Raw genomic sequence first — 26431 nt, forward strand, 5'->3', positions numbered from 1 at the left:
CATGACGCATAGGACGTAATCATCTTCTTTTTTGAAGTAACGTCTGTATTATATAATATAAGATAAAATAAGATACCACTACCGTTACTGACCAGACAAAACAAACGCTCTTACTATCACAGGGATATTTACCGTTTCAGTGTTCAAGGCACAGACCCGTGGAAAAATACAAAAGTTATTATTTTTTTAATAATGTAGGTCAACACTCATTTTTTGTAGTGGGGGGGGGGGAATATAAAAAACCTGAGAATTATTTATTTCATACTTACAGTGAAACACTGCAAGTTGAAATTTCACCCTCAATCTTTGTCTCGATTTCCTCGTAGATCTTAGAACTTTAACTTCCAAGCTCTTGTTCTATATTCTGTATTTCCCAGAGTCAACTTCCCATCTTCCCGAATCGGTTTGACTATAAAACATGATCGCGTCTCCAGTGTCCTCCCCTTGTTGCCACGCGTCGCAAGAAAAGATAACTCCTTGTTACCAAGACAGTACTGCTCCGTGGACAAGTTTTAGCGCCACCAAAGTTGGCAGAAATCTTATCGCCCCTTTCTCCTTCCCACACTTCCCACAATTCCAGCCATTAATTAATGCGGCTTATATTTCATCGCCATACATCAAGAGCCCCAAATTAAAGGTTAGGGGTAAAACCTGGGTTTTATTTTACTTTTCCACTAATTTGACTTCGTTTTCGTCTCATTAACAATAATAATTAATGTTAACTTGTAAGTTTCAATTTTGTTTCTCTTAAAAAGACAATTACTCCTTTATAAAGCTGATAACTTTTTGTGAGAACGATGACTCTACTCTGAATAACTAATGTAAAGTAAACTAAAGTTCCCCTTTCAGACCTTGTGATCTATGGGGCAGATGATGTGAAGGCCATCTGTTTCTGTGTCCCACGGTTCATGAGGGTGTCAGGTACCCATTAGAGTTGGGAGGACTCAGAGGCGCCCTAAAGATCCTGAAAAGTTAAAATCACAGTCTTCACCAGGATTCTAAACAGGGACATGGGACGTCTTAGACCAAACCTCCTGCAGCATGGCAAGGGATGGCAGCGGACTGGGGCCCCATTCGAAACTATCATAACGACAGTCCAGAGCGAAAACCACACAACCAGGCAGGCAACATGTGTGACCTAACAGTACTCAAAGCAGGATGTAAATATCATTGAAGGGGGATTAAACCCATGAGTCGAATCCTAGATTGGGACCTTAAAATTAAATCTGATAATTAAAGATATTTTTAAAAGTATGCTTTGAGCCTAACAAGTAAACCATTAAGTAGTTACACATATATATTGTAAGGTAGATAACTCAGTAAAAATTGATAAGCAGACGTTCAGAAGGGAGACAATCATAGGAAATTGTAGATAATTGCTGTCGTCTGCGTACTTAACCACGCTCTAGAGTAGGAGAGTGGAAGAAGGGGAGAGAATCAAATAACCCCAGTAATCTCCTGGAGGAAAGAAATCTGGCACGACCCTCGAGGAGATTGGTTAAAGAGCAAGGGAGAGAAGTCACGATAAGTGACCGTTTTGTGGTCACTGTTTTTTTTTTATGGACAGTAGTTACAGAGAATGTCACATTTCCTTATGCCACAAACAAAAGTCAAGTGGTTGGCACCAGGAGGTCCGTTTTAGCGAAAAACAATATTTAGCAATCTGTTTTATGATTTGATGTGATAAGCAAAATTTCCGATTGTTGATTTGTGTACATGCATACAAGATGGCGGTATCAACATTTTTCAATCTAGAATCTAAAATAACTTGTCATATTGATCATTAATTGGCATTAAAAGCGATGGATGAGTGGATAAGCGCTTGGCTTCCAAACCTGGGGTCCTGGGTTCGAATCTTGGTGAAGACTGGGCTTTTGAATTTCGGGTTTTTTATTGCGCCCCCTGAGTTCCCCAAAGATCATCTGTTTCTGTGTTACACGATTAACGAGGGTGTTATGTGGCCAGCATAACGACCAACCGCCTTTACTTTTCCTAAACTGTCAGGTACCCATTAGAGCTGGGTGGACTCGGAGGCGCCTTAAAGATCCCGAAATGAAAAAAATCCTAGTCTTCATCAGAATTCGAACCCGTGACCCTCCGGTTTGGAAGCCACCGAGCCTTCAATAGTTTACAAACTCTACAATTTGCTTGTTTAATTATTTATTCAACAGAAAAAGTATCTGGTTCACTTTTTTATTAAAGCTATTAACAATTAGTCAGAGAGAGAGTGAGAGAGAGCTAATGTTTTTTGCTATTGCTGTTTTTTTTTGTTTTGTTTTGTTGTTGTTGTTACTGTTGTTCATGTTCTTGCTGCTGTTGTTGACTTTGTCACTGTTGCTGTTGGTGATGTTTGTGACGATACGAAACTTGCATACAAAAGTTCATTTTAGTTTTTCCCAGCAAACCGTGAGAAACTTTAATTTTTTAACATAAAACAATTATTTTCTTGTCCACCCATAACTAATTTCTTGTAGGATTTATCCCCCCTCGCACGTTTCTCACGGGACGAATCTCGACGTAAAACATTAACTAGCCTCTCCAGGGCTAACTTTTAATTATTGACCGCTGGACAGGTGACCAGCACACAACAAGTCGCTCCGCGACCTAATAACTTTTCACACCTATCCCCCCCCCCCCCGCAGGATACACATCGCTCTAAGAATAGCATTGCACTCGGGCTGGACAGATACATATTCGCTTAAGACTTTACTCTCACGGTAGGCTACGAATATTGACCATAAATCTGACCTGACGCCTGACATCTCCGGTACATCGATACATGTGAGAAAATCAGCTAGCTTTCTTCCCCACCCGTTAAACGAAAAGTCCCATCTATATATAGAGAGAGACCAAAGCATTCCAAATTAGGCCCGCTAGGATTCATGCAGTCTCCTCTGTTAGGAAGTTTAGTTGTGAGATTTCATTAGGGACAAACGGCCTGGTTGCTACCCCTGGTTGCTACCCCTGATTGCTACCTCCGATTGCTACCCAAGGTTACTACACACGATTGCTACAACTACCAGATCTCCATAGAAAGCTGTAACCGAGGCAGACCACACCAGATACCCCCCCCCCCAATTACATACCTGTTAGCAAGAAGGCATTGCCTACTGTCCTTGGCCCTAACATATTGCCCAGTGTCCACAGTGCCCTATACTGCCCAGTATCATCTGCCCAGTACCCGGCCCAAACTGTCCACTGCCCAATAGTTAGTGCCTAATGCCGACAGACTAGAGCACCCTTCGCAGCAGAAGATAAACTGGTGTTGAGTTAGCACGGCTCTCTACGAGCTAGAGATCACAGCTGAGAGATCGTCCCACTACAACTTAGTTTGCAGCACCAACCATCTCTATTGCTAAACAGGCAGCGGCCTCACCTATAGAGCCAGCTTGCCTACAGCATAGGGATATCCCGAGCCGACGTCCTAAGACAGAGCCGGATGACTCATCCTTCTGAGTGCCAGTCCTACGACCGCCAGAAGACGACCCAGGAGCTAGCAGCTAAGAAAAATAAGTAGCAGACATAGGAACATTCTTCTCCTCCAATCACTCAATAATTAGCAATCCATGATGAGCAGTTATTTTAGATATTAGCACCTTCTTTTATTTTCTTAATTATAATCTTATTTGATCATTTTCCTTTGTAAACTTTCATTTATTAAATTATTTTATTTATAAACATATGATATTGGTCTGTTCTTACTGTTAGTTGCGGTGTGCCTGTACAAAATCTTATATGTGAGCGGGATAAAATTAATCAAATTTCCCCTAGACCTAAATAAACAAGCCATATATTAACTAATTAACATCTCGTCACATATAAGTGGGGTCTTGTCACGGGATCTGTAACTGGAATCCTTTATTAGACAGGCACAGGCATACAGCAGTAGAACTTTCCTATATCTAATATACTTTCATTATCTTAAAGTAACGGATTGCAAACGGAGTGAAGAGTGTTTTTATAGTCTTTATTTTATATCTATTTTACTTTAGATGTTATCACATATTAACTTAGTTTAATATTATTATTTGTGGTTATTTTAAGTTGCATCACTGTGCTTAATATTATATTATCACGGGCAACGTGGTTGTTTCATACGGGCTTCATAGAACGTTCTTACTTCAGTAATATCCCTCCTTGTAGTCTTAGTAGTTTCCAATTTTATTTCTCTCATACGTAAATAATGGCCAGCAATACTAGGTCCAAAACTGACTCTGACAGAAAACTAAAAATACAAGAGCTGACAGAGACAGCGGCATTGTTAGAGTTAGAGGGGCCTAGCCGCTCTGACTACATCCGACAAAAGTTGGATGAGTGGGAGAAGCGGGAATTCGAGTTAGCAATAGAGAGGGAGAAAAACGAAAGTGATAGACTCAAAAATGAGTACGAATTAGCTAGAGACAAAGAGAAAAATGAACATGAAAGACTTAAAAATGAGCAGGAGCTAGCTAGAGATAAAGAGAAGTATGAGCACGAGTTAGCCATGGAGCGGGAAAGACAGGCAACCGAAAGAGCTAAAATAGCTCAAGAGAATGAGACGGCTCGCACAGTCGCTGATTCTCAGCCTGCTAGCCCAGCATCCAGCCAAGGGTCCTCAAGCAGCTCACCCAACATCCCATTCGAGCCCTTCGATGAGAAGAGCGAAAGTGTTGAGGTTTACTTAACACGATTCGAAGAGGTGGCACGCTATTATAGCTTGCCCAAGGATAGGTGGTGTTTTAGATTAGCTCAATGCCTTCGAGGCAAAGCTTACGAGGCTTACACAAAGCTCCCCTCATACCAACGGGAGGACTTTGAAGCCCTAAAAGAAGCACTATTGGTTCAATTTGAGCTAACCTCTGACTCATACCACAAGAAGTTTCGAGGGTCCCGCCTCGAGCGCAAAGAAACTTATGTCAATCTTTGCGACAGGCTGGACAAATACCTCGGAAAATGGCTAGCCCTAAGCAAAATGCCCGAAACGTTTGAAGGTCTTAGAAACCTTATTCTGGCTGAGCAGCTTCGAGACTGCCTAACGCAGGAAACTCGAATATATGTCAATGAGCAACAGGCGACTGACCCTTCTGACATTGCAATTGCTGCAGACCGATACATAGCTGCCAGACGAGACCAGAAAGCTAAGACACCCGTAACAGAACCACAATCTAGCGAAACCTCCCCTGCCCAGCCCACACCTCACAACCAAAATCAAAACAACCAGGCACGTGTCCCATCACAACACCCATCCAACCAGTCGAACCGCCCTCCCCATCAATCACGCCAGAATAATTCCTACCACCCCTCTCACCGTGACTCACATAACACGCGTGACGACAGGAGGACTCGACAACAACATGCCCCACACGTCGTATCGGCCCTGACGACCGTTCGACGGCCCAAGACTGGTAACCCGGTAGGCCCAGAAATCCCTTATATACCTCCTCACCCCTCTACATCACCCCCAGGTGTAGAGCAGGGCCTAATAAACGGCGTTCAAACTTATATCATGTTTGATACAGCCTGCTCTTTTACTTCCATAATAAAGGAAGCGCTGATTGATTCGGCAGATCTCACCGGTGAAACGGTAGAGATCCAAACTGTCGACAAATCTACACCTCCAATGGTCCTGCCCATAGCGAGGGTTCATGTAGAATGTCGATACGTGCACGGGACCATAAACGCCGCTGTTATGGAATCACCCGTGTACGACTTTATTCTTGGCTCCCAATACGTACCATTGGGAAATGTTAAGAAGCCGTATTTTTCCCTGCCAGTCTGTAGAACGACTAGACAGAAGGATGGCCCAAATCAGTCAAACACTGGGCGCCATCACTCAACACCTCAGTTCAACCGAACTAAGGAAATTAAACCCCTAATTCCTGACATTGACAGTGTCAGAAGGCGTTGGCGTGGTCAACAGTTTTGGCCCCCACGTATAAATATGATACCTGCATGGAATCACAAAGGTGGTAGTCACCACCGATTCCCACCCAGTCCATCATATTGCAACTCTACCCCATCACCCCTAGCCGCCTCAGGTAGAACACACAGGTACAAAAACAAACCTGACCTCAACCACAGGTCACGGTATTCTCCACCCAAACACAACAGTCCACGATGGGATCGAAATTAGAATTTAAACGGAAACCTGGACGCCCAATCTTCCTTACGACCCGGTCCTCGAATTCCGACTCGTCTTTTTTTTCCTTTGGACAATTAGACTGGACAACGACAAAGCTCAAATGAAACTTACATGCAAGTACTAATAGTATTCTGCGAATACTTTTTAAGTGGGTGGGTATGTGACGATACGAAACTTGCATACAAAAGTTCATTTTAGTTTTTCCCAGCAAACCGTGAGAAACTTTAATTTTTTAACATAAAACAATTATTTTCTTGTCCACCCATAACTAATTTCTTGTAGGATTTATCCCCCCTCGCACGTTTCTCACGGGACGAATCTCGACGTAAAACATTAACTAGCCTCTCCAGGGCTAACTTTTAATTATTGACCGCTGGACAGGTGACCAGCACACAACAAGTCGCTCCGCGACCTAATAACTTTTCACACCTATCCCCCCCCCCCCCGCAGGATACACATCGCTCTAAGAATAGCATTGCACTCGGGCTGGACAGATACATATTCGCTTAAGACTTTACTCTCACGGTAGGCTACGAATATTGACCATAAATCTGACCTGACGCCTGACATCTCCGGTACATCGATACATGTGAGAAAATCAGCTAGCTTTCTTCCCCACCCGTTAAACGAAAAGTCCCATCTATATATAGAGAGAGACCAAAGCATTCCAAATTAGGCCCGCTAGGATTCATGCAGTCTCCTCTGTTAGGAAGTTTAGTTGTGAGATTTCATTAGGGACAAACGGCCTGGTTGCTACCCCTGGTTGCTACCCCTGATTGCTACCTCCGATTGCTACCCAAGGTTACTACACACGATTGCTACAACTACCAGATCTCCATAGAAAGCTGTAACCGAGGCAGACCACACCAGATACCCCCCCCCCAATTACATACCTGTTAGCAAGAAGGCATTGCCTACTGTCCTTGGCCCTAACATATTGCCCAGTGTCCACAGTGCCCTATACTGCCCAGTATCATCTGCCCAGTACCCGGCCCAAACTGTCCACTGCCCAATAGTTAGTGCCTAATGCCGACAGACTAGAGCACCCTTCGCAGCAGAAGATAAACTGGTGTTGAGTTAGCACGGCTCTCTACGAGCTAGAGATCACAGCTGAGAGATCGTCCCACTACAACTTAGTTTGCAGCACCAACCATCTCTATTGCTAAACAGGCAGCGGCCTCACCTATAGAGCCAGCTTGCCTACAGCATAGGGATATCCCGAGCCGACGTCCTAAGACAGAGCCGGATGACTCATCCTTCTGAGTGCCAGTCCTACGACCGCCAGAAGACGACCCAGGAGCTAGCAGCTAAGAAAAATAAGTAGCAGACATAGGAACATTCTTCTCCTCCAATCACTCAATAATTAGCAATCCATGATGAGCAGTTATTTTAGATATTAGCACCTTCTTTTATTTTCTTAATTATAATCTTATTTGATCATTTTCCTTTGTAAACTTTCATTTATTAAATTATTTTATTTATAAACATATGATATTGGTCTGTTCTTACTGTTAGTTGCGGTGTGCCTGTACAAAATCTTATATGTGAGCGGGATAAAATTAATCAAATTTCCCCTAGACCTAAATAAACAAGCCATATATTAACTAATTAACATCTCGTCACAATGTTTTTGATGATGTTAATGTTGATGTTGCTGTTTATGTTTATGTTACGTTGTTGCTGTTGCTTTGTTGTCGATGATGACCGGTGGTCAAAATCTTTCTGCCAGAGGATCACGTGAATTTCTCATACGCATTCCAGGGGCGCGTCGAGACAAAAAGAAACGGCTGTGTGGTTTCATCGTGCACTAAGGAAAATAGTTTTAAGCTTCCGGATAGCACCTCATCAGGGCCGGCCTTATGCCACTGCAACCTATGCGGCTGCAGTGGGCCGCGTACTTTCATAGGTCCCGCGCTAATTGTTAAATTAAATCATTATTTATAAATAAAAACAGGGTTTCTGCGGCCTCCTGATTTTCCAGGACCTCGTGAAAATTTCCTGAAATTGCAAAATAGGCCTATATTAAAAAAAAGTCCTTGAAATCTGAAATTATTAAAATCTCCTAAAAACTCACAAAAATCTCCTGAAAAAAAAAACGGACAAAAATTGTCATTTTGGGGTGCTAATCCAACCAGCGATTTAAAAAAAACAACACTGCATTGCCAGATTTCCTTTAATAAAAATTTATTGCAAAGATGAATGTATTTTATAATACAAAATCTTAATTTTGACATTATGCTTATCCCCGCCCAGACTGGGCCCCGCGCAATCAGTTTCGCATATGGCCCCGCAATAGTTGTGACCGGCCCTGCATCGCATGATTGTAGTTCGAATTCTGGTGAAGATTGAGATTTTAAATCCGAGATTTTAATTACCAGCCAACCAGCCATAAAGATGGTTGTGCTGGCCACGTGACAGCTTCTTAATTTGAAAACCACTAGTCAGAAAAGTTTACAATTGCCTCCATGGCCGCTCGGTATTTATGGGAAACTTGACCTACTTTTGTTTCTTTTATCGGATTTTTTTTATTCACTGCAATTTTTTTTTTTTGTTTACTCTGGCAGACGTCAACGAATGTGCTATCAACAATGGCGGCTGTGAGAAGGAGTGCATCAACGTCCACGGCTCTTACAAGTGCGCATGCCCAAGCGGCTTCGAGCTTGCCAGTGATGCAAGATCCTGTTTGGGTGAGTGCCTGATGAATTCCCGTCTTCCTAGAAAACCTAGATTTTAGTTTCCCAAACTGTGCTCTGCGAGGCCTGAATGGGTGTTCCTAAAACTACTGGGATAATTAACTAGTAGGCCACCACGTGAATTAATCTCGCTGAGCAAAATAAGCAAAGTGTTCCGCCAAATATTTAGAATGTGGGAAGTGTTCCGTTAAGGAAAAGGTTTGGAGAAACACTGCACTAGGGTAATACTTTAAAGAAAAAAAAGTCTTTATTGCTGAGACAAGCTCATATAAGGTCTTTAACCCTTAAAACGCGTTTGGCAGTTTAGCCTCTAAACATCAGAATTGTAGTTCCATTTTTTCTGCACTTATTGCAAAACAGCTCAGCACCTTAAGGGTTAACTTCCATAATTCCTGGAAGCACAGTTTGTAATGCTGTCCTTAAGTGGTAAATATGATTCTTTACTTACAAACACTAGGTCTAGTGACCCAACATCCACGAGTAGACAGGTATATTTTAATTATTTTAGCTCCTTCTTCCCTAGTGCTTCTAGAGCAATGAATGGGTTGCTTGAGCCTTCCAGGAATACCAGTGACTTGGCAGAATTTAAGTCATAACTAAGTGCATGGCGCGTAGGACGTAATCATCTTCTTTTTTTGAAGTAACGTCTGTATTATATAAGGTAAGATAATCGGGGAAGAACTGACGAAAATCCACTCTCGGGTATACAGGATATTAATAATTCTAATGGGAGTTATAGAAAAAATAAAGATAAACAATATTCCAAGTGAGAATGCACATTACAAGTGAATGTCCAATTACAAATAATCAGAAATAATCAATCAGGTTTTTAAGACTTATGGACCGTCCCACACAAGCTTGTCCTCCCGATACATTTCCAACCAAATGAAAAGCAGAAGATCTCGGACCACTCGCAACGGAAGTGAAGATACAATTTTAATTTTTAATTAACTCCCCTGCATATAAAAAAAATAAACTTATCTGTAGATACATTAAAATTCAGATTGAAGTGTCTAAAACAATAACAATAAAAAAAATAAGTATGTATATTACGTGACTTGCTGCCTGAATTGGTCATTTCAATAACATAGTAGAGTTCAAATATCTAATCAACATATTTCACCAGATTTATTTATTTTCACATGACCAAAATAAGATCTGCTGTTTATCTAGATCTATAAAAAGCGCTGAAACTTTAAAAACACATTGATAATCTTGATCCAATCAAAAGATATGTATGTATATATTGAAACCTGCCATATTTTATTAGCTACTCATGTACATTATCATTTTCCACCCCTAAAGATATCGATGAATGTGCCGTCAAGAATGGCGGTTGCCAAGGGAAGTGTATCAACACTCACGGTGCTTTCCGGTGCGAGTGTCCAGAGGGCCAAAGACTTCATGCTGACGGTATCAGATGTATACGTAAGTAGTTACCCCCTTTGTTATTTCACATTTTGTTTTTCTCATTTTTTATGTACAAATAAGTGAAGCAGTAAAAATAGATCATATTCTTAACGCGTTACAAATCTAATTTACCAGCAAAATATGCAAAATACTTTTTTAAAATCAAAACTTATAATAAGAAAAGAACTGCAACATTACTATCATAGCTCTAAATATTGCAAGTGAGTCTTAACAGCTTTATAAATGATTAAATGATATGCACTTAAAACTCAGTGGTCCCGGGCTCTAGCCAAGCCCACCTCATAAAACTAACGAAATCAATTAATCACCACTATTTAATTAAATAATTGGTTAATTTTTAGGTGGATTTATGTATTGTCTATGACAATGAATAGTTGTACAAAGTTTCAACTTGATCCGAGACTGGGAAGTGGGAGAAATAATTGATACAAGACTTGTACCAGACAGAGAGAGAGAGAGAGAGAGAGAGCTGATACATTGTAAAAAGAGCAACTTTCGGGCCACCAATTGATATACATTCACCGTTGGTAAGCGACGCGTGCATTGCTTTACTGAAGCATTGTTCTGTCTGGCCATGTGGTATGTGTCTCCAGAGTCTCAAGTTTGACCCTTAACCTGAATCTTCGAAACTCTTCACTATATTTTATCAAAGCTCTTTTAATTTTTTTTTTTTTAATTCAAGAAAAAAGATCTCCTCTTTTTATTTTGTTTTTTGTGGTTTTTAATATTTTATTTCCTGAAACCCATATTTATTATTTTAAAGTTAAAACACAAATGGAATAAGGAAAGATGTTCAATTTAAGATAACGGTAAGTTTGAGAAGTACTATTCAATAACCTTGGTTAACGACTATGACTTTCGAGTGACGTTAACGAATGACGTCACCAAATCTGTTTATCGCCTTTTTTTTTCTTTTTTTCTTTCAACAGCAGACGACATGCTAACCGTCTGCTAATATAGTCTGCTCTGCACTTTAACTACTTCCGCTTCGCCTTAGCCCCCCTCCTCCCTGATGCCATAAGCACATAACTCATTTCCGGTAAATATGGTACGTCTCGCTCCCAAACACACACTCAGGGCACGCACACTCCACATTGACTGATGCTAATAGACGGGTATACAGACACCACAAAAAGGACCGTGGCGGTTTGCCGCCTCAGTTTCCCTAGTCCTCGGTGTACAATTTCCCATCAAAGTCAAGAGGACAAGAATGCCCGTTAGAATCGGAATCACGTAACTTGGTCACGATATAGGTTGTTTGTTTTTTTTTAAATATATATGCAAGCTAACTTTCACCATTCTTTTCTCTGTCATTCTATGCTTATCTGTTTATATTATGTTGCAAATTAAAATGCAAGAGTATACCAACTATCGTGAGCAGTTGCTGTCTTTGATAAATTATGAGGCTGAAGAGGCCTCCCTGAAATCTCAACCAATAAGTCACCGTTGAAAAACAAAAGTTTAAGGTAGATTATAGAAGGGATGTATGAGAATGGATTAATAACAAATAACAATCGATGAAGAGAATCACGTTTTAATCTCGTGGGAGTTACAATGTCCTCATATTTTATCAAGATCTTGTGCTTAATCGAGACCGAAATGCCTTGTGAAGCTGGTTTTTTGAAAGTTAGATGCTTTTTGTTAGAAGCTTCCTTATTTTCCTCTTTTGGGGCTTCTGGTGTTCCCTTTTGTCTTTTTTAAACACATTGTTGTCCTCTGACAATTTTTTATGTCTCAGTGACGTTTGATTCTACTCTTCTCTGCGTTCTGAGAACAACAAAATCCGGTTAATCGGAACACACCAGGACGCGATCGTTTCGGTTCTAATAATCGGCTGGTCTGATTAACCGTATTTGACTGTAAAAATTTGATTTTTTTTTCGGTACTTGAGGATTTGGTGGGTATAAGCGGCTGGTTCGATTAACTAGACTCGACATTATTTCAACATAGATATGTTGAACCGTGCACCCTCGCGAGTGTACGATCCCTAGCCGATACCCGCTTGTTGGCACGCTGGTACGACAGTTGGGACACTTCCGACAAGGGCGAGAGTTACACAGGCAGTTGAGTAGACCAGACCGAAAGGACGCGTGGTGGGAGCTCTGCCGTGCGCAGCAGGCAGTCCTAGCCCAGTTCCGAGTCGGGCACTGTCCAATAGGCGCGTACTTTGGACGGTGGAAGGAGAACTACGACACACGGTGCCGCCACTGCGTCGAGGACGACGAGACAATAGAACACATTCTTTATGAATGCCGAGCTCTGCATGGGGGACGATCGGGACAAGGAATTGAAAGAGATAATACTGGTCCATGTGTGGCAAAAGGTCTGTCCTTGTACGGGGAGAAGGCGACCTTACAACTCACTGCCCGCTTCCTCTTCCGTGCTCTGAGGGGGTAATTCTCAGCATGGTTTGTTACTAATGGGGTTTCTGGTTCTTATAGCTTCGACTCCCTTTGTAGTAAATGCGACTTAGATTTTCGTTTATTATTATTATAGTTTTTATATAGCGCTACTTTCATGCTTATAGCATGCTCAGCGCGCTTTTGGTCCAATCTCATTTGTGGACCAGTGGGGGGAGGGGATATCTAGGAGTTGATTTTCCGTGCTGCCTTTAGGCGCTCAGTAAACACAACTCTGCCCGAGTCGGGTGTCGAACCTCGAGCCCCCTTCTAGGTAGCCAAGCCAAACCAACTTCAAGCGCACGGCTGGTCTTATTAACCGTATTATTTTGCGAGATAATGTACGAGCAGCCATCTCAACGTGCACCTCCCGTGGTGCACTGGTGCAATGCGGTGCGAATGTTTTGATGAATGTGATGACGCAAACGGACGATGACGTCCTAGTGATAGAGGACAGCAGAATGGACCTCATTCACCGATCGTAAATAAACATACTTAGCCACGTCATAATATTGATAAAACAATGAAAAATACGTATCACGTGACCGCCCTTATAGATTACATAAATTGTAGAGAAGATATATAGAATCACGTGGCTAAATGTTGTTTGTTTACGATTGGTGAATGAGGTCCATTGATATTCTGGATTTGATTTTAATGTACAAAATTTGATATTTTAATCGACACTTTCTTGAAAATAGGATTCAGTTGAAAGTATGCATCCTTTCCTAGATATAATGCTAATATCACAATCACCGTTAGAGAATGGAGTGGGTTGCCTGAATCAGCCAGGAAAACCAACGACTTAGCAGAGTTTAAGTCATTGATTAACATTATTGACTAGATTGACACATGAAATGCGTAGGACTTAATTATCTTCTTTTTTGAAGTAACTCTATAATCTATAAAGATAAGATAAGATAAACTAAAATAAATTTGAATCTAGCTCTAAGTCAACATATAGACTATATGGGCACAGGGAGAAAAGAAAGAAAACTCTAGTTTTTAATTTACACACATCTTGTAACTTTCAATAATTTCTTTGCATGTCTTTGGAATTACTTCCCATATTCCTGTTTGCTACATGGTTTTCAGCTTATTTAATGTTTGAGCTGGGGGCAAATTAGTTCCAAGTTTTCGTGGCTATGGCTGAAGCAATATCCGAAATACATTTATGATCCTAAAATTGTCCTTTTCTGAGAGCACTTTCAATTGTTGTAATCACAACAAATTTCCGTAAGGATCAATAAAGCAGACTTAGTCTTAGTCTTAGTACAGAAAGCTGATTTGCATATCAGTTTAAAACAGCCAATCGCCTGCTGTAGTTGATGTAGATTTAAAAAAAAATTACAATGACTTCACTCATTTTCCACATTTTTATAAAAATATCTGAAAATAAATAAAAACAATGGATGCAATACACTAGACAATAATAAACCCAGCTCTATTTTATGCTAAAGAGTCTGTTTGAAAATCTGATTTATGGAAAGAGACCGATTGTAAGACTAACACATTCTCAATAAATTGGACGAATATAGAAACTACAGTAGAATGAGAGAAATTCTCTCAATGTCTAAAGGGCGATGATCTTTTTTCTTGTAATAGCTGGACAACCTCTCATTGTAAGATGCTTATTTCCCCTGAGTCTCGGCATTGACGTCGCGCCACAATTCGATAGGGGCTCACCCCCAGACATCATATATACAGGCATATTATGGTTCCAGATGTATGGATTATGCTTAGACTCGTGCGAGCATCGTGTTGGAGTAAATCTATCACATTGTCATACGCACGCAACGATTCGCTTATTTGCGCGCGTCTCTTCGCATTCACGTTCAGACCTCAAGATTTATTCATTATTATTAATTTTGGTTTATAAATGGCTTCGGTGCCTCCTGCGAACGTGTGCTGAGTGCAGTGGCGTAGCTCGGGTGGGGTGAGGAGGGGGGAGAATGTGACAAATCCCCACGGGCCCCCACTTTAGGGGGGCCCCAAATGAGTGTTTTTTACTTTTAATATTAAATATTACGCAAAATGCAGGGGCCCCTATAGAGGTCAAGCCCCCCCCCCCCCGGGACCTCAAATAATGGCTAATTCCTAGCTATGCCCCTGGCCGAGTGGGATTAATTTCTAGGAGCTTTGGTAAAAAAATAAGGGAGTTTTGGGGGCAGCTAAGAAAACCAGATTCTGAAGATTCAAGGTGGTCCCTCCGCGTGATGAGCAGGCATTCCTAGCCCAGGTCAGAATCGGCCCATGCCCAATAAGCGCGTAGTTTAGTTAAGTCAGAGAAAACTACGATTCACTGTTCCGCCACTGCAAGGAAGATGAAGGATACAGATGATCCCGTTCTCGGAGAGAGTCGCGTCTTGAGAGGTGACAAAGATTGGAGAAAGAGGTGGATAGAGAGAAGAAAAAAGAGAGAAAAGAAAAAAAGACAAAAAAAATATTAAAAAAAAAAAACAAACATTATATTAAGTGTAATATTAATGCAATGTGCAATAACTTCGACATATAAATCTGTCCGATATAAATATTTTTACCAATTGTTTTTGTTTAGCTTTTAGCTTTCTCAATACGCTAAGATCCTATCACTTGTCTGGATCAGTTGGGAAAGGGGGAGGGAAGAAGAGGGTATCTTTGTGAATGATGACATGATCGTTTTTTAAATGCATGCTCAAGGGGACTAATTTAACTTATGTGTCAAATACGATTTCTTTCCCCTGTTCAAGATACCAAAAAAAATAATTAAGTACCAATAGTTAATTAACTAATTTTTTTTTTAAATTTATTCGTTAGTTGTCAGGTATAACAAATAATTATGCAAAATATTAGCTTAATCCGAGATGGGGTATGGCAGAAATAACGTGTACAAACTTTTTACAATAGAGACAGAGTGAGTTGATGTAAGCTTTGTAACTAGTTCTCCAGGGTGTGCATTGTACGAAGACATGGTGACGCTAAGACATACGCATTCTTTTTCGTGCCAAGGTCCCAATTATCGGTACGGTAATCCCAACACTATAGTCTTTTAGATAAGGGTTAGTTGTCTCCCTTTAAACTCAGAGCCACTAATGAAGTGTATAGCTTTAAATGGTTTGTTATATGTTTTTCTAATGAAAGTATGGTCCAACTTTGTAGATTTTGCTTTTGCCATTACTGGCTTGGAGATCGCATTATAATCAGGATATTCCCTATAACATCACAGAAAATTGTCCAGCATATATATATATATATGCAAGTGGGTTTGAACAAAAGGGAAACAATCAAAAGTTGGTGTGAAATATTTGCATGTGTTTATATTCATGCCAATACTTTCGTAAATTTCGTGTGAGCTTCTTTAGTAAGGCACTTATGGGAAATATTTGGTGATGGCAACTAGACAATTTTCCATCGTTTGAGGTCCGGGAGGGGGGGGGGCTTGTCCTCTTTGCGTAATATTTAGTTTAAAATGTAAAAAAAAAAACAAAAAAAAAACTACTCATTTGGCCCCCCTCCTCAAGTTGGGGCCCGGGGAGATTTTCTAATTCTCCTCCTCTCTTCCCCCCCCCCCCGCTCACCCTAGCAACGCAACTGTCTGGGTGAGTGCGTTTTGAGGATCTATACGCTTCTGTCTTCACTTTGGTCCATTACTCAAACCATGTCTTATACTATTTTTCTGACAAGGTTAGGATCAACATTTACAAAGCTAGTTTCTCATTAATTCACTATGGCTTTAAAAAAAATAGTCTTTTTTTTTTACCTTGGCATTAGAAAGAGGCAGATTTTGTGTGTATTTGCTTTGAAAGCTAGATAATTTAGATTTGACTTGAGATCGTCCTATGTTAAATGTATTATTAGGCTCTCGTTTTTTCTTCTTTAGAGTGTAAGAAAATAACGCCCTCCAAAAAAGAAATTACCAAGTTATTCCTATGGTTTCAAATTATGTAATCGACGTCTGGAAAGAACTAAAATAGCATGTAATCGTCTGCACCGTTTGTAGATGGCTAGCTTTACTGGCGCGTGCCTCGTTAACAGTATCGATCCCCACTGTTATCGTGAACAACAATGTGATCTTCGATAATTTCTGGCATTAATTACTTAAACTTCTTTGCGTGCCAGTTAAGCGTAACAATGAATGGGGGTAGCAGTGGCCAGATGCCAAGTCGTTGTCTGGCCAAAATCTATAATCGTAATCTGTCTAGTAGCTTTAAAAAAAAATCAAAAAAAAATCAGCCAAATTTAGCCGAAAATAAAAAGTGTTTGGGGGGGGGGGGGGTAACTATTGTTTTAGACTTCATACCCTACAGTGTAATGAAAATGCCAACTATTTTAATACCAACGTAAATATATTTTATCTACCAGGCATGTTAATTAAGATATTCAAATGTTTAATTGGCAAGTACTGTTCAGCCTTTTTGCTGTCAGAAGAACGTAGAGAAGGCTAGATAGCGTTATTGGTCATTTCATAATAAATTAGTTAAATCATGATGATCTATCGTAAGACTTTCTCCATCATTTCTGCCCGAAGCTATTATTCCTGAATACTATGCTGTTACGATCTTCTCTACCAGGCAATCTGTAAACACTGCTCAACACAACACATGTAACTCAAGAACTTGACAACTAGAGTTCCATATCCAAATTTAAATACATCAACAGCCAAAAACAACACAATTGGCTACACTAACCACAAAATGCTTTGTTGTACTTAACAGAACTGCCTACTAAACACTACGAGTCTCTCTGTCTACTCCTGGACGGGTACAGCTACATTCTCGAAGACTATCGCTGTACCGTACCGTTCTGGCTCTGCCTTGCTGTCCTGGACTGTCTGCCTTACACACTCTGTCTCTTGTCCACCAAGGCTTTCGATCACACGACTTAACACGGGTCATATTTGCGTGTACTCGTAGTACTGCCCCTTGTCCATTGTCCATGGCTCTTACACGCGTAGATCAGGAATGGAACGCTCGTGTCCTTAGCTGATCACAGAACGGGGTTATCGTGCGTTCTTTGCATCGTGACATGGTACGTTGTATCAATAATAGAAGACAAGAATACATTCTTAAATACAACACAATATATGAAAAATACTTTAAAATTAAACAAATCTTACATTTAGGGAATAACCGCACAATTTCTGCAACATAACAATACTGCAAGATTTACCTTTCTCTTTATCTAATTAAAAAAAAAAAGTATTAATTTCCACAATAAATAAACTTTTTTTAAAAAATTGATTCATGTGTTGTCGTTGGACATAAATAATTTGTGCAAAGTTTCCACTTGATCCGAGAATGGGAAGTGGGAGAAATATGGTTACAAGATTTGCACCAGACAGTGAGTTGAGTTAAGCGTTTGTAAAAAAAGAAAGCATAACTTGGGCGATACATTCCATGTAAAGTTAAGTTACTGGGAAAAGGCTTACACACTGAATTGTTAGCAAGTCTCTATATAAAATCGCAACCTCGAACGATAGAGATAATGACACACGAATAAAAACATGTTTTTTTCTCCGAGTTGTCTACCTTTCCAACTTCATGATTCAGTAGAAGGAAAGAGAAACAACCTGAGCTGGGTTTGTATCTGTGATTTACAAGAATGTCTAGATTAGCACCAATACGCGTAGGACGTGATAATCTTTTTAAAAAACGTATGTAATGATAAGATGATATAATGTTTTTTGTTTGTTTTAAAAGCATTACTTGAGAATACATAATACATATAAATGTTTTAAAATGTTAAAACAGCCAACTTGGCAATATTACTCCATTTATTTTATTTTTTTAAAGTTTAAAAAAAAAAAAGGAATCCTAAGCCAAGATAGTCTGCCAGTTTGTAAATTGAAACCGTTTTGATTCGAACCAAAAAAAAAAAGATATATCGTTTTCTTTTCTTGTTAAGCAACCCTTTTTTTTTTTTGTTTTGTTTTTTTAGCTTAGTCAATTTAAAGACAGCCAATTTTCTTAAAGGTTTATCTTCAAAGTTGGTCAAATCAGCTTGATGGCGCCAATATTCTATTCTGCAAATAGGTGATTGATAATATACGCTTTTTTTTCGAATATGATTAGGGATAAAAGTTTTAATCGCCATTTATCACTTGGCTCTGTTAAAGAAGTTTCTGTTTTCATTTCAAAGATGTTTCCTTCTGTGTAAAGCTTACCTGGCCAACAGTGTGCAATTCTCATTACAAATATTTTTCTTTGAAAACAAACTGAGATTACAGAGAAAAATAAGAAAAACTATTAAAATACTTTTTTAAAAAAAGCAAAAGCTTAGACGAAGGGTAATTATATCAATTAGTTTGGATGAGTCATGCAATTAAATGTGTAATAGATCTAGACCAACAACAATAAATCTGTGCGATTAGACATATTTTACCAATGTTTTTTTGTGCTCAACTTCATGATTTTAGCTTTCTCAATACGCTTTCCTATCCTATTGCTTATCTGGCCATTGGTTAACATGCATGACGCGTAGGACGTTATCATAATCATAACTGGACCAGTTGGTGGGTGTGGTGATGGGAAGAAAGGAATATCTGGGTGAATTTTACTGTAACTGGTTTTAAAAGGGAAGGGGGGAACAATCTGAATTCGAACTTCTCCAGCTGACATACTAATGGATATGACTAGAGAAGATTGTATAGTTATATATGGTTTGTTTGAAACTTGCTTTCAAGCGGCGACCTATAAAAGCGACTAAGTCGGCTTATAAGCTTATACCACGATTTATTTCCCTTGTTCGAGATACCAAACACAATAATCAATTACCAATAGTTAATTCGTTTTATGGATTTACCAGGAAGACAGGCGTAGTGTCTTAATATAAAAATGGCGTTAGTCTAACAGTGAAACAAAACAAAGTGGGTATTTTTAGACCAAAATTGTGAATCTAATTATGTTCATTTAATTGTATAATTAAGTCAAAAGTCTATCTCTATCTAGCCGCACTTTCTGTCAATCTGCAGGGAGATCATTATGACCTTTTGTAGAAGCCATTCAAAATTTAAACTAGTTATGACGAAAGGAGAACAATTTAACAAAGGAAACATCACAATGATATGAAATGAAGCAAACATTTTTGGAATCGATGTTAAAACTAGTCAAAATAAAGATGAATTGCTCAAGTTACTCTCCTGGTCTTGGGGGACTGTGACGCGTCTGCGTTCTTGCATGTTGACTAAGAGTCCCATTCGTCCTTTAGGATGGAGGGGAGAGAACCGTTCTATCGCTGCCATTATCTCTCATTTTCGCAGGGGTTATCTCGCGTTAGCTTAGGAGATTTTTCATGTAAAACTAAATAAATGTATACATTTCAACTAGTTGATTAAATAATTCATCTTTTTTTTTTAAATCATGTTTTGTCCACGACAATGAACCGGATGGAATGGGTTGCCTGAGCTAGCCAGGAAAAACCAGTGACTTGGCAGAATTTAAGTCATTGGTTATTATGCAAGACTAAATGCATGACGCGTATGACGTAATCATCTTCTTTTTTTTGAAGTAACGTCTGTATTAAACAAGATAAGATAAGATAATGAATTATTTTGCAAAGTTTCAATTTGATGAGAGAATGGGAAGTGGGAGAAATGGGGCCTAACTTTAAAGAGATTTTGACCAAACGGGGTGAGTTGATATAAGCTCGGTAAAAACCAATAGCAATGGTGAGCAATGCACTTTTCTGGCAAGGAGGATATACAGTGGCGTAGGATCCATGGCGCGAAGGGGTTCAATGAACCCGGCCCACAAGCAATAGGGGCCCACAGCTGTGGCGTAGCAACCATGGCGCGAAGGAGCTCATTACGCTTGGGCCCATGCCTCAAGGCCAGTTGGAGCCCACATTAGAACTTAGGAAGAACATTTGTTCATTTGAAACACTTTTAAGTAGTTTAACTCTGTTAAGAAGTTGTAAAAACATTGACTTTTAAGACACTATTATTTATATGCAGTCCTAACTGAATCAAACGTTATAAGATAATTACTTTTTTTAAGAAAAAGTTACGATCGTTACATTGGAATGTCTTTACATTTAATTTACTCATTTTTTGTCACACACTAAATTTGTCTTATTGGCTAGAGAGGAGTCCATCAAGATGTTCTTGAACCCGGAGTAGGCTACTAGTGTGATATTTACAGTGGTAACGTCCTATAGTCCTCGCAGTACTGGTGTGATATTTACTTGTGTAGCAGGCAGTAGTTACGTCCTATAGTCATCGCAATACAGGTGTGATATTTACGTGTGTAGCAGGCAGTAGTTACGTCCTATAGTCCTCGCAGTACTGGTGTGATATTTACTTGTGTAGCAAGCAGTTGTTACGTCGTATACATCTAAAGTCTCTGGTCATCACCTAAATTAAAATTTAACTTAACACTAATAGTCCAATATTTAAACTACATGCTTACATATTACTTCCTAATGTGTCTTAAAACAAATAGATATTAATTAATAATATCGTTTTATCCCGTGCTTTTAAGAATGTGCACTTATAAAACTGTCTCTAATTCAGTCACAAGAAGCACTGGCACTTGATTTCCAACAGCAATTCGGTCCAACACCAAGCCGTGTTTATGCCATCTCCCATTTAGCTCGGGCCTGTCACACAAGTCCTGGGTAGGATCCCCATTCTAAATGAAATAAAGATGTTAAATGTTTTCTTGGAGGTTCAGCGAGTGCCTATTTAAATTATTCCGATAGCGGATTCCAGCGGTGGTTGATTTTGAAACCAATACGATGTCAATGCCCATACATTCTCATCGTATGACCTCAAAACCATCCATTCGAAGTTTGTTTCTTTGTTTTCTTGCTGTGGTTCATTTTGAAACCAATACGATGCCAATGCCCATACATTCACATCGTATGACCTCAAAACCATCCATTCGAAGTTTGTTTTCTTGCGGTGGTTGATTCTGAAACCAATACACACTAAATTTTTCTTATTGGTTGGAGGGGGGCCCACCAAGATGTTCTTGAACCCGGGCCAACCAAAATGTTCTTGAACCCGGGACCACGGGTAACTTGCTACGCTACTGAGGATATATAGGCCTACTCTGATTGAAACAAAAAATTCTGTTTGCGGTGTTTAGATTCAAATATTTGTCACTTTTATCAGACTAGGTGTCGAACTAATTTCTCTTTTCGTCGCGTGAGCTTTTAATTTTACATGTCCTGATGAATTTGATAAATCTAAATCTAGATCACCCACCCCCATAACTTTAAGAGCTAGATTTATTGAATTAATAATATAATGAGAGTGAACTGTCTAAACACGCAATGATATTTATATGGGGGAGGGGGGACAAAAATAGCCAACATATCTTTAAAAACCTGGCATTATATCCGGTAATTAATTAGGATCGTCATAAACATCAAATACGGTCACAGATAAACAGATTAGATTCTAGATCTAGAAGATTAGACTAGAATATATTAAATAGATCTAGATTTAGCATTGATATATTTCAATAACACGCATTCAGAAACGCATACCTCCGCTCAAAGCGTTATAACACAGATAGATCTAATGGTCCTACATATTGAGCCTAGTTCTAGGATCTACATTTCAATTTCATAAACCTAAATGAGAAATTAGAATAATATATATTTATTATATTATTTATTTAATTCATACTAGATCTATAAGTAACTATTGTAACTGTCTATAGTATTCTAAGTATTCACTGAATTCAGACATTGTCGCGACATAGTCAGCTCGTCATTAGCGTCATACTATGATAGTAATCCAGATAATTAGATTAAATTACCTAATAGTCTAGATCTAGAATATCAACAGTTCAATGAATGATTGAAAATTGAATGTTCAAGATATAAGAATTAAAACAGCAATCGTCCACGAATTACGGCGACTGTCAATACTCAATAAGACTGAAACTGAATAGTGATACTGTAACTGTGTTAATTAATAGTGTTGTGGTTATACTAAAGATCTAGTCTTCGACAGATATGATTATAATGCAGTTACGTTTGCAGAGAATTTATTCTAGATGAAGTCGAGACCTAGGTCTGGATATTGACATTAGATCTATTCTAGATCTAGATCTATATAAGACAGTGATGGAATCAGAGCTAATTTGAGGAACTGGAAAACTTCCGCTACCTAATGAGGAAAATACAAATAACAAATCTAACTATAATAAACATGAAAAAACATTCAATGAGAAAATCACCTTATCGTTAACATCTGTTTAGCAATGTCAGCTCATTAAGAAACATTAGGGTTGTTATAATTGTCTGAATAAATTGATTCAGAGTCTGAAATATTAATGACCAATAATCCTGAATTAATTGTTAGTTAACTCTTAATCTCTCATCATGCATTGCAATTGCTCTCTTTTTGCCTTTTTACTTTTGAGTCTGATTGGAAATGCTATTGTTGAGGCTTCTTACATCTGTGTTTTTAGCTTTCTAGTATTCTTGGTTTTATGTTTCTGTTATACAATGACTGAACACATTGTACACCTTGGCCAAGATTTATTATTTCATTTAGCTGAACTTTTCAATAGCTTTCAACAAGGTTTTTCAGAAATAGGAAAAAGTTATCTTTCTCATAAACCTAAACATGAAGTTAACATCAACAAAATTCAGAGCATTGTGGTTGATGAAAGTATTTGTGACAGCCAACTGTGTCTTGATGAAACCCTCAGCTGTAGAGAGCCAACTTACTCTTTGCATAAGCACAAACAGCCAACCAAAAATCAGTTTGGCCATGCACCTTTTTGCGATTCCCCTTTAAAAGACCACCAGGATAAGTTAGTGGACATGTTCTCAACTCCCATGGTCATGGACCCAAAGTCTTTGTCAGTTCTCAAGGGGAAGAGCTTGAGATCAGATAGAAACCTGTCTCAGCACATGGATCAGTCTCAGCAGCTCAACTTAGGTTACTTATCAAACAAAGCGGATGAAAGGGAAATGTCTACCACCTGTTTCTTAGACTGTTCTCCAGTATTTTACAAACCTGATGCTAGGTTTTCCAGGCACCAGAATGTTTATCATACCACGCTAACAGAAAAGAATGTAAATAATGGGATTGACAGCAGTATTAAAGCTGCGTTAAATTTAGACCGAACAAGAACAAGAAATGAGTACATTTACAAAACCTGCCAAGATGAAGTCGCAACCTATGAAGGTAGTAACTACTTCAGCATAGTGGATCCTGTTGAAGACTTTGAGAGGAATGGCAAACGTATTGACGCAAAGATGAACAAGATTCAGACTCTGAAGCCTGAATATGATAATTTTCTTAAATGTTCATTTGACAATGTGGGTTCAACTCACATGAAAATCTTAAGGGATGATTTAGTTCAGTCCAATGACAATAGCTTCCAACATTGCAGAGTCATGTCTGGATTGACTAAGAAGCCTGAAATGAAGGAACATATTTGTATTCCCCATGAAAAGTGCCATAAAGACAACAGGTTTGACTGTGATCAAGACTTAGTCTTGTCTAAATATAAGAAAAATAAAACAGGTTTAGGCTCACTGATGCCCCGTTCTAAATGCCAGACGTCTGAACCTATCATTTCAAGCTGGAACAATGAAAACATTGCTAAGAGAGATGGGCTTGTACATTCATCTGGTGGTAAGTTGAGGGAAGAAAGAGCAAGCCATTGTTGCTCTATTGCCAAAATACTTGCAGCACATGGTAAACTTCCCTCAATCACCACAGATGCTTTTGAAGATAGAACTTCATTTCCAATGTCGTCACCTCCGCCAGGCAATTGGAAACCTGCGAGGGAGCAAAGTTTGCATGTATCAGACAAAAGCATTATGACTTCCCCACGAGTGTTTATTGAAAACTACCTTGCTGAGCACCTAGTCAAGCTCTGTTTAAACCCAGCCACGTTAAAAGTACTTATGAATATGACAGACACTGGCTCACAACCTGAAAACAATGTTTCCAGTGCTACTTTCAATTCTGTAGACAGTGGTGACAGAGCCAGTTCTTTTTCCTCAGACGACAAGATGGACAGCGTATTAAACTCAGCTCGGAATTCTCCAGAAACTGCCCATCTTAAAAACATTTCAGGCAACAGGGGGAATTATAAATCCACAGAGAACAAGCTAAATAGAAAAGGAAAATTTTCCAACAATGGGAGATACACTGAACGTTTAGTAAGCCCATCAAGCCAGACCACAACATCTGAATGGAGTGTGGAGTTGTCATACACAATAGAAGACTTGAAACACTAGTTCCAGCCTTAAATTAGAATTTTTTTTATTTTACAATAGGAAGAAATTAATCACTATCAAATATATTTTTTCTATTCAAACCAATTTGGAATTATCAGGTAAACAAAGGCATTTTAAAATTATATTTTAATGTTTATTGTTGGATTAAGAGCTTAGAAAAGATCCCTATGAAACTCAGTGTAAAGCTAACATATTATTTTGTGTCCCATTCTCAGAATTATGTTGTTTTTTTTTAAACACTATTTCATCTAAAATGGCTGGTGTTCTGAAAATGATAACATTGTAGGACTGATGTAATTTATATGCTAACAATCTAACCTTAAAACAAACTTTTCTATGAATGAAAGAATTAGTCAAGCTTATAGTTTGTTTTGGAAGCACGGTGGCTAAGTGGTAAAGCACTTGGCTTCTGGACTGAGGGGTCCCAGGCTTGAATCCTGGTGAAGACTGGAATTTTAAATTTCAATATCTTTAGGACGTCTCTGGGTCCACCCAGTTCTAATGGGTACCTGACATATTAATGGGGGAAAAGTAAAGGCACTTGGTTGTTGTGCGAGCCACATGACATCCTACAATAAAAATCCACTTGGAAACAATAACAGCCAACATGTCATCCTTCATGTATGTCATTAATGAAACCTTGTTGGCTATGCTGCATCTTTTCACCACTGGAAATGTGCATCAAGAGGTACAACTTCTTGCCAAAACTCATTTGTTATGTCACAAACAATCTACTTCTGAGATTGTATTCATAATTTACAACAGATAGTTAAGTTAAGATAGTTAAGTTAAGATAAGTTAAGTTTATGTGACTTCCACATGTATGGGTTGAATTAATGTTAAGTTGGTAAAAATTGGGGGACCCGGGTTTGAAGACTGGGATTTTTTAATTTTGGGATCTTAGGATGCCTGACATTAGTTGGAGAAAAGTAAAAGCATTTGGTTGTTGTGCTGGCCACATGATACCCCCGTTAACCGTGGGCCACAGAAATAGATTGGCCTCTACATAGTCTGCCCTTTAGATCACAAGGTCTGAAAGTGGAACTATTTTTTAAACTACTTTTTCTACTAATTTAAAACTTAACTGTTTGATTACAGAGTCGCCATGTCAGGTCAACCGGGGCGGTTGTCATCATATCTGTGTAGAAGGGCATGGGGACCACTATCGGTGTAGATGTCATGAAGGCTACAGGTTGAAGAGCGATGGCAAATCTTGTGAAGGTAGGAACTTTAAAAACCTAGTAGAAAATATGTTCTTAGTAAAGGAAAGTAGAACACCGCTCTTGTAATCCAACTCTAAATGCAATAGTAAGTCTTGAAGCTTTGTGTAAACTAACCTTTGTACATTGCTGTCTGTTGTGTTGTTGGTTATGTAAGAAATTTCTATAAATCAAATAAGAACATAAAACTAAAATGTTATTTAACCTTGGTTAGGCCAATAATAGAATATGCATCCTCTGTTTGGGACATCCTCAACTCAAGAAAACATTAAGAAACTGGAACAGACACAAAATAGAGCAGTGAGATTCATAACAAACGAATATTCACATTTGGCTAGAGTAACACCTTTAGTAAAATCACTAAATTTAAAAAGCCTT

General features: G+C 39.0%; 1 protein-coding gene across 10 annotated transcripts in view; it reads left to right on the forward strand.

Annotated features, from left to right (window-relative positions):
• Positions 1 to 26431, forward strand: part of LOC106061485 (multiple epidermal growth factor-like domains protein 6) — a 204020-nt gene that overhangs the window by 119839 nt on the left and 57750 nt on the right. For 9 of the 10 annotated variants that reach the window (XM_056007535.1, XM_056007537.1, XM_056007543.1 and 6 more), the window contains exons 6-8: positions 8686 to 8808; positions 10120 to 10242; positions 25932 to 26054. In XM_056007535.1, the coding sequence (XP_055863510.1) occupies positions 8686 to 8808; positions 10120 to 10242; positions 25932 to 26054 (369 nt within the window). Of the gene's footprint in view, positions 1 to 8685; positions 8809 to 10119; positions 10243 to 24825; positions 24932 to 25931; positions 26055 to 26431 lie in introns of those variants that run through there. The other variant, XM_056007545.1, reaches the window with a different exon arrangement.

This window comes from Biomphalaria glabrata, chromosome 13 (assembly GCF_947242115.1).
Source record: "Biomphalaria glabrata chromosome 13, xgBioGlab47.1, whole genome shotgun sequence".
Classification (NCBI taxonomy): domain Eukaryota; kingdom Metazoa; phylum Mollusca; class Gastropoda; family Planorbidae; genus Biomphalaria; species Biomphalaria glabrata.